At 41.2% G+C, this 12,350-nt stretch overlaps 1 protein-coding gene across 1 annotated transcript; it reads left to right on the plus strand.

Annotated features, from left to right (window-relative positions):
• The first annotated feature begins 12,050 nt into the window (after positions 1-12,050).
• LOC145398173 (uncharacterized) lies at positions 12,051-12,350 on the plus strand. The gene has a single exon (XM_080271123.1). It carries the CDS (start codon positions 12,051-12,053, stop codon positions 12,348-12,350), a length of 300 nt encoding a protein of 99 aa, XP_080127249.1.

The following is a 12,350-nucleotide window of genomic DNA, read 5'->3' on the forward strand; positions in this document are numbered from 1 at the left end:
AGTGAGAAGAAATCAAAGTTTTTTGTAATAAATGGTGAAGGCACTGACAGACAATCGTTTTATGCTCATAGGTTAGAAACAAAGTATAGTCCAGATTATTTGTATCTCGGAGCTTGGTTTACGGATGATGGGAAAATGAGCTCAGTTCTTCAGTTACAACAATTACATTGCTCAAACTTAGTTAATAAATTTTCAGTTCTCTGTGCAGTTAACACAACTATTCCTTTTGTGTATAAAAAGAAAGTTTTTGATGCTGCAATGTCATCACTTTTGTACAGCACAGAAACTTGGCTTACATTTAATCCCAAATGCATTGTTAGTAAGTATAATACGATAATAAAGTGTCTGCTTGGTCTATCTATCTATCTATTGCCAGACGCCTCAATCCCGTCTGGGGTGGCCACAAACAAATCGCCTCCAAGTCGCCCTGTCCCCCGCCATTTCACTGCCCTGCTCCCAACTCACACCCCCCTCTCTCATATACCTCTCCACCCCATCCCTCCATCTCATCCTCAGCCTCCCCCTCCCTCTTCCCCCCTCCACTTCACTCACATACACTCTCTTCGTCAGTCTTTCACCCTCCATCCTCTCCACATGGCCAAACCACCTCAGTGTGCTTGTGTTTGGAAAAATATTAGTGTTAATTTATGCATGGTTGAGTCAGGAATTCCTCCAGCAGAGTTTGCCATATAAGATGAGAAAGACATTTTTAGCAACTAAACTTCAATTCCCAAATAGAAATGAACCTTTTTATTATGTGTATGATTTATGTGGAGAAAGTAATACGAAAGGTTATAGATTCCTTACCAGTGCAATGGGGTTCGATGCTGCAATTAATTCATTGGAAAGTATTAAGATTTCTATTCAAGAAATGCCAGAAAATGCTACGAAATAATTATGTTATGTATAAATCGGTTTTAAACCCTTCCCTTTCAGTCCAGAGGGTATATGAAAGTACTAATAGATTATGCCAGATTATGCTCGCATATCGTTAACAAGGCTTCGTCTGATGCCGCACAGTTTAAGAATAGAAACAGGGAGGTGGAGTCGAACACCACCCGAGTTAAGATATTGCATATGTGACGGAACAGAAATTCAGGATGAAAGACATGTTCTGTTAGAATGTCCAATGTCTACTGACTGTCGTAGCAGGTTCTCAGTGTTGGACTATTCTTCCATGGAGAGTCTGTTAAATGTGGATGATAATCCTGGAGACCTGTGTGACTTTATTCGCAATGTTTTGCAAGTATATAAAGAAATATGATGCAACAAATTTTCTTTAACATAACTAGATAGTGGTTACGTATAGTCTGTGTAGAAATTAATTTGAATGTATAATGACAAGCAGAGCTCACTTACAGTATAATATATGTGTTATCTGGCTAATTTGGACACACGCTTGGGATATTTATTTTCACATTTGCGAGTATGCACATATGAGTTATTGATTATAACAGTGTAGTGTATGCATATGAATTCATGTGTTAAATATGCATGTACAAGTACTTTTTACTTGCATGTGCTTTACATATGTGTGTAAATGTATAAGGACTTCTTATGTAATGTAAATTTGAACACAGTGATATGGTGAGACTTTGTGTATATACGAGTAGTGTGAGTCATCGTTTTTTAGGATACCGAGTAAAATTCTATTAAGGTGCCATCTCTCATGAAAGAATGGAATTGCATATACTGCTGGACAACAAATTTGTGTGGAATGCCAAAACTATTTATGTATGATTCATTTTGTATTATGCATTTTTTGTCAATAAAGTAATAATAAACTAATAAACTATCCAGTAGAGTCAATACGGACGTTGTCACATCAAAAACGGGTGCCAAATCCCTGGTCATGAGCTTCTCCTGACTATATTCATCCAGCCAGATCGATCTCTTGTCAGTCCCCCTAGCCTCATTGACTTCCAAACCTCTCTTCCCCACACACTGTCCACCATATGGTTACCACCCAGCGTGGTAAATGTAAACCATTTGTCTTGTCACGCAGTGTAGAGACCATAAGGCATACCTACATTGAATGAGTGGATGATGGACGCCCCCATCACCACATGGTCGGGCATGAATGGGCGGGGAAGATGGACTAAACAACTGGGCAAAATTCAGAACAAAGCTATTAGAACTATTAATGACCAAACTGCTACAAATGAACGACCTTCCCGAGAGGCGAGAAGGAATGTTGCCTCCCTTGCATTATTTTACAGATAGTTTTATGGCAAATGCTCAGATGAAGTTGCATCCATTGTGCCACCCCTCAATGCCTTCCCCCACGCTACACGGGCATCTGGTAGTGCTCATAACTGGACTGTCACTCTACCATATTGCAGGACTTCTGCCTATCAGAATTCTTTTATTCCCCGAACTGCATCTCATTGGAGCTCGCTTCCCCAGAGTGGTTTCCGCCCAAGCTTCAAGCTATGGCTGTTCAAATCCATCCGTTACAGTTTTTTATGAATGGAGGACACCTGTAAACAGGTGTATGGATTATTTTTTAATTGTTTTGTTTTTCCTTCCTCTGTTCCCTCATTGTAAAAAAAAAAATGACTAAGACGGGTGAGGGTATTATCACTGACAAATATTCTTGTCGGGTTATAAGCACCCTGGCAGCTGTTGCTTAGTAATTTATTTTTGGACATGGCTGGCAATATCCGTTTGTGCATTATTTATGAAGGGTATGGCGATATTGGAAGGACTTATGTCACACAGAAGAGGGTAAGAATGTGCAATAAATTTCTTAGAAAAAGGTATTCTATTAGAGAGCTTCCATAACCTACGAGAATACGGTCCATCATTACCATCACCGCCAAATATCATCATTATTCTTTCATCATCATATCCCCATAATCAACATTCTTCATCGAAGGAACACTGTCTCGATGTGATGAAGAAGCTTGTGCATCCTAGTTATCAGAGGAGCTATTCTGGTCTGGTGCAACCATACTAGGCAGGTTCACTGTTAGGGGTCAGACAAACAGTGTTCCACTCGCAATAAATGCCTAAACCGGTTCTCTAAACCACCCATGTTAAATGACGTCAAACTGCAGCCTTTAATCCCCAGCAAGGATGGAGCAACTGGCCATGGCGGATTTCAGACCTGATCCAGAGCACAAGGTGCTCAGAATCTAAGGTATTGGGTTCTCACCCCCCCCCCCCCCCGCCCCCCTGGGGAGTGAGAATACCTCGGCAGTATCTCTGCTTGTTATACTCGTAAGAGGCTACTAAAGGATTTTTTTTCTCTCTCTCTCACCTTTCTCTCTTAACTGTCGTCGTCTTCTCTTGCGTCTCACCTCTATTCTTGATATTTCCTTGTTTCTTCCGGCTTATATTTTCCCTCTACTCCTATTAGGCTGGACGTTTGATTTCATGACATAAATGGTTTAAGGACCTCCCGCTGACGATGACCTTTCCTCTCATATGCCAAACGCCAAGGGCAGTTTGACCCCACCCTTAGTGCCATATACCGTATTGTGCCATGGTGTTAGTTCTTCGTTGTTCCTTCCTTTCTTTACATACTGAAGAATAGGAAGAAGAGCTTCGTTGCACTGCTTGTACACTCCATCCAGTCAAGGATGAAATGTACAAGCCCTCTGAGTGCTGCCTCTGCCTCACTACCCTGACCATCTACACATTCAGTTTTAATATATTGCTTTACTGATTTGCTTCTCACTGTCTACCACATAAATTAAATCCATCACCTAGCAGCTTGAGAAGAGGTAGTAAATCCTTGTGATGTGCTCTTCCTCAAACGATTCTTTCAGTCAACTCGATTCCCTGTCAGTTACTTTACCTCATCATCCATACCCTTTTTTCATAAATACAGTCTCTGAATCCATCCATATTTTTGGCCTACCACGCCTCCTTCCACGTTCAAACTCATTCATATCCTTTTCGTCGCTTTATTTGCATCATTTATCTTAGTATGAATAATCCATCTAAGCACATTTTCTTCAGTGCTCTTGCCAGAACCTATTTGTGCTCAGTATCTTACAGAAATCAAATATTTGTGTTTCCCTAAGCGAAAATATTATGTTCTTTTTCTGTTTATTTTTTGTGTTCTTGCTCTTCTTATCAACTTGTGTTAATGCCCTCACGACATTATTTTCGGGCCAAGGGATATAGAGTCAAAAGCAAGTCCAGTCCTTTATTAAAGTTTTGATGTAAATAACAGAGCTGCCATCACCCCGAAGCGCAGACAACTACGTGAAAGTGAACCAGAAAACGAACATAGACAGGCATTTGCTGGCAGACTATTTAGTATCTTTGATTTAGACAATTTGTTCCATGTTGCTTGCGATTTTATAAACAATAATACTTTGCTCTGCATCTGTGCCTTCTACATATCCATGTTTATCATATTGCAATGAGACATTAATCATTCAGTTCCAAAGACGTTGATACTAATTGCTTAATTGGAATTAGTATATTTTGGGTAAAGAGTTAATAACATGAATTATAACACATTAGAAATATGAAATAAACCACACACACACACACACACACACACACACACACACACACACACACACACACACACACACACACACACGCACGCACGCACGCACGCGCGCGCACTGCCTTCCATTTATCCAACTCAACACCCACCCTCATTCTCTCTCGCCACGTATACTTATTGATCATTTGGTGCCTATAGAAGGTACTGACTATTGCCAATACCTACCAAGGACAATTATCTCCCAGAACGCTACCATTTCCATCCATTTCATTGGGTACACCCGACTCACCAGCCACCATAACACCTACCCTGACATTATCCACTTTTCCTTAAAAGGAAAAAGAAAAAGAAAAAAAAACTCTCACTCCAGCCAGACTATTCCCTGCATATAGCCTACACAAACAACTTTCCTGGCTTGTATTCTTACTTTCATTGTTGCCTATACAATCCGAGACCCGACTGATTAATAGTTCCTATAATCTCCTTCCATCTCTTTCATACACCAATACATACACCCTCCTTTGTGAAATGCTTCATAGTAAGGGAAGGATAAAGGGATTCAATTTTGACAAGAGTCAGTCAGTGGCCAGAGTCGCAGGAAAAGGTCAAATGTCAAGAACACAAGACTAGCTCAACTGGGGAAAAAAATGATGTGGTTTGAATCAAACTTCGTGGGTGAGAGAAGGTTCAGGTAAGAATGATTTAATATGATTTTGAGAGCAATTGGTCAAGGATCGAGGTCATAGTCAAACTTTTGGTCCTCAGACCAGGTATGGATGTGTTACTCCCAGTGCTCTTAAAAAAAAAAAAAAAAAAAAAAAGGTCACATGGCAAGGACAATTTGAACAGTTTTTATCCGGTTTAGACCAGATATGTAGACGGGTTCATGGTAAGGAAAGGATGAAGGAACTGGATTTAGAGAACAATCACTTGAGGGTCAAGTTCACAAGGAAAGGTCATGCGTCAAGGTTACGTGGCAGGAACAACTCAAACAGTTCCCATCACTTTTGGACCAAACTTCGTGGAAGTGTTAAGGGTCAGACAAAAATGAACTATTTATGGATGGATAGGAACTGGGTAAAGGCCAAGATCACAAGACAGATTCAATTAGAGGGCTCTTACACCAAACAGTAAGTGTGGGTGTTGCACTCTCTGAGCCTTTATTTTTTGTTAACTCTAGGCACAGCCAAACGATTATATTCAGCTAATAAGTTTTAAAAATCTCTTTATGCTGCGTAAGGCTGTCTGGTAAGAGCAAGAATGAAAGGAAGTATAAGTCAATACGTACCCAGTTCCCGCCTGACATCCACCCAGTACAATCCACATCCCTAATACGGGAAGTCAATGTAGGTTCGGATGGTGGAATGTTTGGGACAACAACGTTCATGCATACCAGGCTGGCGAGATTTCGTGGGAACGGGTGTAAGTTGCCACAGTACAGCAGACAGGACCAGACCACGTTTCTGCCAAACTTGACGGAGCTCTGATGTTCTTTTTTTTTTTTTTTTTCTTTTCATTTTTTCGAAGCCATATGCATTGTTTCAGCGGACTAAAGTAAGTTTTGCAAACCTTGAATAATCTAGAATCGCAAAACATGGAGTATTATGTGGACTGATCGTTGATCCTAGTAGATGCAGCTGTCTTGATGGAGAGAGGCACCGTATTAGTCCCTTCACCACCAGTAACCTGTCTTGTGGCAGAAGAAATAGAATGAAAAGGATTACATTGGTTTAACTCCTTTAATCCCACGCCATATGATCATTATGCCTATTTCCATATGATTTTATTCAACTGCGAGAAGCATTTGGTAGAAGAGGGGGTTTTGAAAACCATAGCTAATCCCTTCATAAACAAAATAAAGTCATCTGGATGTAGCAGACATAAAATGCAATAACGCGTCATGGGACTGAAGAGATTAATTGTTAGTGGCGACTTTGGAACCGCTTCAGCCCGAGTTTGTCTCTTCAGATTGTCTGGAGATAACAAGAAAAGGGATGGACCCTGTCACCGGTCTGAAGCGATAGAAATAATAACCGTTAATGCGTGCATTGTGTTTTGTTCCCTCGCAGTACTAGATATTTCGAACCTCATTTTCTTGAAAAAGATTTATACTACTGCCGCTGCTGTTGCCATAATGGCTTCACACTCATTCCCTATGAGAGGACTTTCCAAGTCTACGATAAATCGTCAGGCAAGGATACGAATAAAACTGAAATGTCGTTATTGAGCTGGCGAAAACTAATTTTTAATAACGATTATTAAAAGCAGCACCTACGATGGTACTGGCCGAGTGCACCATCAGCTGAGTAAAATATGCCTCTAACTCCAGCTGGCAGTGTTAAGAAACGGGGTTAAGATGAATAAAATCAAGGTTGGTGAAACTGACAGTCGTGTGGACTTCAGCTCAAACTCTGGCTCAGTTACCAAACTTGTGCCTTCCGGATTCTGTAAATGGCTCTTAGTTACATGTACGGTGACTGTCTGCGGTCCACTGTGGTGCCGTGCCGCAGACTGGACCAACAGCAAACTGTAATCCTCTCAAGTGTAAGTCTACAGTGGTAAGAAGTGATAAAGAACCTTTGGACGTTTAAATTATAATCGTGTATTATTATAACGCCAAATTGTTTTCGACTTCTCTTGGCTCTAGCTAAAGTAGGTCATCAGCCGAGTTTCCCAGTGGTAAGCGATATCGTCTGACATTAGCCAGAGTAAAGTATATCAGTTGTCGGTTGAGGTTAGACTGACAAAGAAATGGAAAAACTTGCGCCACTTTGATGTGTTTGTCAGTTGCCCAGCCCAAACAGATCCTTACGCCAGTTTTGTATGGCTGGTTGTAACCAGTTCGGTGTTGTGGTGACGCTGAGGATCAGCCAGTCCGGTGGGGGACACAAGCTTCCTTTGGCTTCAGTAAGTTCTTCTGATGTGAATGAATGGCTTGGGCATTACGAGAATAAAAGCCAATGATCTTATTTCTCAGGCAGAATGCTCATCAAGATTGTATGTAATCTTTCCGCATCGGTGAGTTTCTCTAAGCAGTATAAAATCGACAAGCGTTACTTGGGATAAACACATCATTCGTACTTCGTTGCCAAAGGACTTTAGTACGTGATTATCGTAATAGTAGTTGGAGACTCCCAGCTCAGTAGTAGAACAACTGAACACGACTGAAATTCGCAAACAAATTTATGACCATTACCAGTCATACCTATAACTTACGTTTCATTTATCGCAAAAAACGATATAAAATATTGAAGATAACCAAGGGAAATCCTTGTATTTATTATTTATTATGTCACAATCATGTTTCAACCCTGTATGCAATTTTGGTGAGTTGCAACTGATCGGAATCGTATTTTACAACCATCAGTGCGAGCACGTCATTTATATTTTGTTCTTGACACCTGCAGGCGATTATATTCTGCTAAGGAGAGATCTTCCAACAGAATGGGATGGATGTTGCCTTCATTTACAGTTCACAGTGAGGGGGCTCTTCCTACCTACCGTAAGTAGTATCGTCTATAGACTGCAAAAACACTACACATATCCTCGTAGCGAAGGGTTCACGGTAGTTGGCTTTAAACGTGTAATTTAAATGCATCCATGCTTATTTGTCAGTCTCAGTCCCGCCCTCTTTACAGTTACCATAAGTTACTACTTATAGGAATCGTATTTAATAACTACAGTACCTCCAAGGACTTCTCTTCTTACTCAGCAACGACCCCTCCTTCCACGACGGACGACCATGCTTTACACTGATATTTTTATTGCAAGATGAAATAATGCAAAAAGTTGCCAAGTCTTTTGAAATATTATACTTTGTTGCAGTTGACAGGGCACGGTATATTTAACATTGACGTCACCACAGGATTTTATTCAGCTTTGAGGAGACCGATCGTAGTGAAGGTATTTTAAAGGCTTTTTCTGACCTCTCCAGTTCAGAAAATATCTCGAGTGCTGAATGAAACTGTATGTAGTGAGGGGTTAAGTAAAGCTGTATCTAACCCCTCCAGTTCAGCGAGCGTCTCACAACCTGAGTAAAATTGTCAGAAGTCAAGAGAAAAAACAAAATCTGGGACTGACTGGATTTTTATTTATTATTCAGTAGTATCCTCCAGAATGTACATTACTTCCTGGCACCTCACCCATATTCATTTATTTCTACAATAACACTCTCACGCTCCGATGACTAAAAAAAATCCTCTTGCGTTATTGTAATTAACTTGTTCCGATCTTGAAAATATTAATGGGGAAGCAGTGAAGGCTTTGAAGCTCCTATACTCACCCAGTTGAGGAAAATCGTCTGAAGTCAGCCAAAAAATTCACGAGAAGATATGACCGTGGAGGGCTTAAGCCAGTTTAATCATGCACTCCCTTCTTTGCGGAAATAAGTCATTGCCAGTATTTAGGGGACGTAGGTTGCAGCGTGTAGCACTTTGTTACCCGATGTTCCTCCTGACGCCAACCGTTCGCTATGGAGTGGAATCGAACGCTCAGACTCTTCTTTCTAAGTGGCCTGTAACGCACTAGACTACTGTGGTATCCTTTTTATGACTGCATTTGCAAATTATTATTGTTTTATGTTATCTCTGGAAACTGTGTCGATATTAAAAAGACACACACACACACACACACACACACACACACACACACACACACACACACACACACACACACACACACACACGGAATTTGAAGGTGTAAGCAAAATCAATCGGTAAGAGGTGATAGGGATCCTCGTGAGCTAATCAGAATCTATCTATCTATTGCCAGACGTCCCAATCCCGTAAGGGGTGACCACAGACTAATCGCCTCCATGTCGCCCTGTCCCCCACCATTTCACTGCCCTGCTCCCAGCTCACACCGCCCTCTCTCATATATATACCTCTCCACTCCATCTCTCCATCTCATTCTTGGCCTCCCCTTCCTTCTAACCCCACCACCTCACTCACATACACTCTTCCCGTCAGTCTCTCACTCTCCCCGTCAGTCTCTCACTCTCCATCCTCTCCACATGGCTAAACCACCTCAATGTGTGTCTCCTGACGCATCCTAACACATCCACATCCACATCACAACTCTCCTTCACTTCCTCATTTGTCAGTCTGTCTCTCCATGTGACTCCACATGCTCCTCTCAGATAACTCATTTCTACTGCCCTCACTCTTGACTTGTGCTCCTCCAACAAGGTCCAAGCTTCACTTCCATACGTTAGAGCTGGTATCACAATACTGTCATGCAGCGACATTTTTACTTCCATGTTCGCTTCCCTGTTTCTTGTCACTGCTTTCAAAGAACCAGCAACCTTCTTTCCTTGTTGTACCCTTTCAAGCACTTCACCTTCTAAACTTCCATCCTTACTCATCACACTACCGAAGTAACCTAATTAAAAGCAGTCACATTCTCAATTTCCCCATCATTCAACCCCACTGTATAGCCAGTGATTTCATTTCTCTCGAAGACCATAACTTTACTCTTCCCTACATTCATCTTTAGATTCCGTTTCTTACACAGTCTTCCAAACTCATTCACCATGTCATGCAGTTCCCTTCGTCTTCACTTAACAATACAGTATCATCTGCAAACAACAGTACAGGAAGTTTCCAGACACTGCCCTCTCTCGTTAGTGCCGCTCCAACATCCACTGCCCTTCCTTGTATCTCCTATAACCCCATCCATATACAGATTGAACAGCCATGGAGACATGACACATCCCTTTCTCAATCGAACTTTAAATAGAAAAATTCACTCAATTCACTGTCCACACGCACTGCAGCCTTAGCACCCTCATACATACTCTTCACGGCATTCAACAACTTCCCATTAACTCCGTATATTCTTAATTTTTTTCCACATTACTTGTCTATCCACATTGCCATATGGTTTCTCCAAATCCATGAAAGCCGCATACAACTTCTTTCCCTTCTCTAGAAACTTGTCCACTAAAGACCTAAGAATGAGCAACTGATCTACACAACCTCTTCCCTTCCTAAAGCCTCCCTGTTCTTCAACTAATTCCTCTGTTATTTCCCTAAGTCTATCAGTGAGTATCCTACCATATACTTTTCCTATTGCACTAAAAAGACAAATGTCCTTATGATTACCAAACACTTCATTTTCCCCTTTTCATTTTTGCAGGGGAATAATTCTCCTCAGAGACTCTATCTTCCTCCCATGCCAATCTGCACATCTTCCATATGAATGAAAATAACAGCCTGAGAATGACTGCAGTGAAAATACTGTTGTGATAACTTCATTCACTCCCATTCCAAGTAGAAGTTTAAGTAAGATTAATAGACTTTAATATCACAACACCTGTATAATGCAGTATCGTCAAGTGAATATACAGACCTGTCCCAGAAAGAGAATCATGTTCCCTCACCGTCATCATTAAGTTAATAGAAAAAGCATAAGAAGAGGGAAATTATTAAAATGAAAGCTTCCCTGAAACGAAGTGAAACTGATGAACTGTATGCTATGTAAATTGCCAGTATCTATCTGTCTACCTACAGTATATGTTTGCATGTATGTATGTGTATGTGTAGCCTAATCGTATATATATATATATATATATATATATATATATATATATATATATATATATATATATATATATATATATATATCCAATCCTACGTTTCCCCATGAGAAGCGGAGAAGCCCGGGGCTAGGCAAATTGGTCCTGACATTTAAGATGAGAGTGACCAGCCTCATTCATCCCTGAGTGGCATTACATGAGCAATATACCCCAACCATCCCTTGGATATAAATCTTCACCGGCTCAATCCGATTGGAGCTGCAATAATTACTCACTAAACCACCAGACACCATAATTTGGTAATATGGTTACCACCCAGCATAGTAAATGGTTTCCTGGTGTACAGGAAACCAGTCGGCTTGCCACTCAGTGTAGAGTCACCCACAGGCAGAAGGAAGAGGAAAGAATGAAGGAAAGAAAGACAGAAGAGGAAGCGTCAAGTCACCCGTAGGCAGCAGGACGAGGAAAGAGTGAAGGAAAGAAAGACGGAAGGGAAGGAAGGAAAGGAGGGAGGAGAGGAAAGGTCAGACACCCGAGGGCAGCACTACATCGAGTGAGTGGATGGTGAGCGTATATGCTGTGTGTGTGTATATATCTATATCTATCTATCTGTCTATCTATCTTTCTATCTATATATATATATTTATATATATATATATATATATATATATATATATATATATATATATATATATATATATATGGATGGCTGATACAGAAAATGAAAGCAAAAAAATAAATAAATAAAACAAACATAGCCTGCCGACCTACCTACCTATGTATCTATCAATCTGTCTACTTAGGTAGCTAGCTATTAGCCTTTCTCTCAACCTGTCAGTCTATCTCTCCACCTACCTACCTATCTAAGACTCCATGAATGTATCTATCTGTTAGTGTATCCATTAGTCTATCTATCTATGTGGGTCGTAGTACTTGCACGTGCGATAGTGTGTTATATAAGAGGTGGATGGTAGGGGTGTGGTCAACATTACTGGTGTTGGTAGTGGAGGTGCAGTAGTGTCATCACTTAGTTAAACAGCAGCAGCCATGACGGGACCAGGCAAAGGCGGCAAGGGTCTGGGTAAGGTAGGCGCCAAGCATCATCGCAGGGTGCTTCCTGACAACATCCAGGGGATCACAAAGCCTGCCATCCGTCATCTTGCCCGTCGTGGCGGTGTGAAGCGTATCTCTGGCCTGATCTACGAGGAGGCCCGCAGTGTTCTGAAGGCGTTCCTCGAGGACGTGATTCACGACGCTGAGCACGCCATGCAGAAGACTGCGGCCGCAACGGACGTCGTGTACGCTCTGAAGAGGCAAGGGAGCACCCTGTACGGCTTGGACGGTTGA

The sequence above is a fragment of the Coenobita brevimanus genome, chromosome 44 (assembly GCF_032717465.1).
Source record: "Coenobita brevimanus isolate Jiangsu-jjx chromosome 44, ASM3271746v2, whole genome shotgun sequence".
NCBI lineage: Eukaryota > Metazoa > Arthropoda > Malacostraca > Decapoda > Coenobitidae > Coenobita > Coenobita brevimanus.

Bases quoted from the DNA above. Each gene is read 5' to 3' on its own strand.
- LOC145398173 (XM_080271123.1), top strand. From the start codon at position 12,051: ATGACGGGACCAGGCAAAGGCGGCAAGGGTCTGGGTAAGGTAGGCGCC.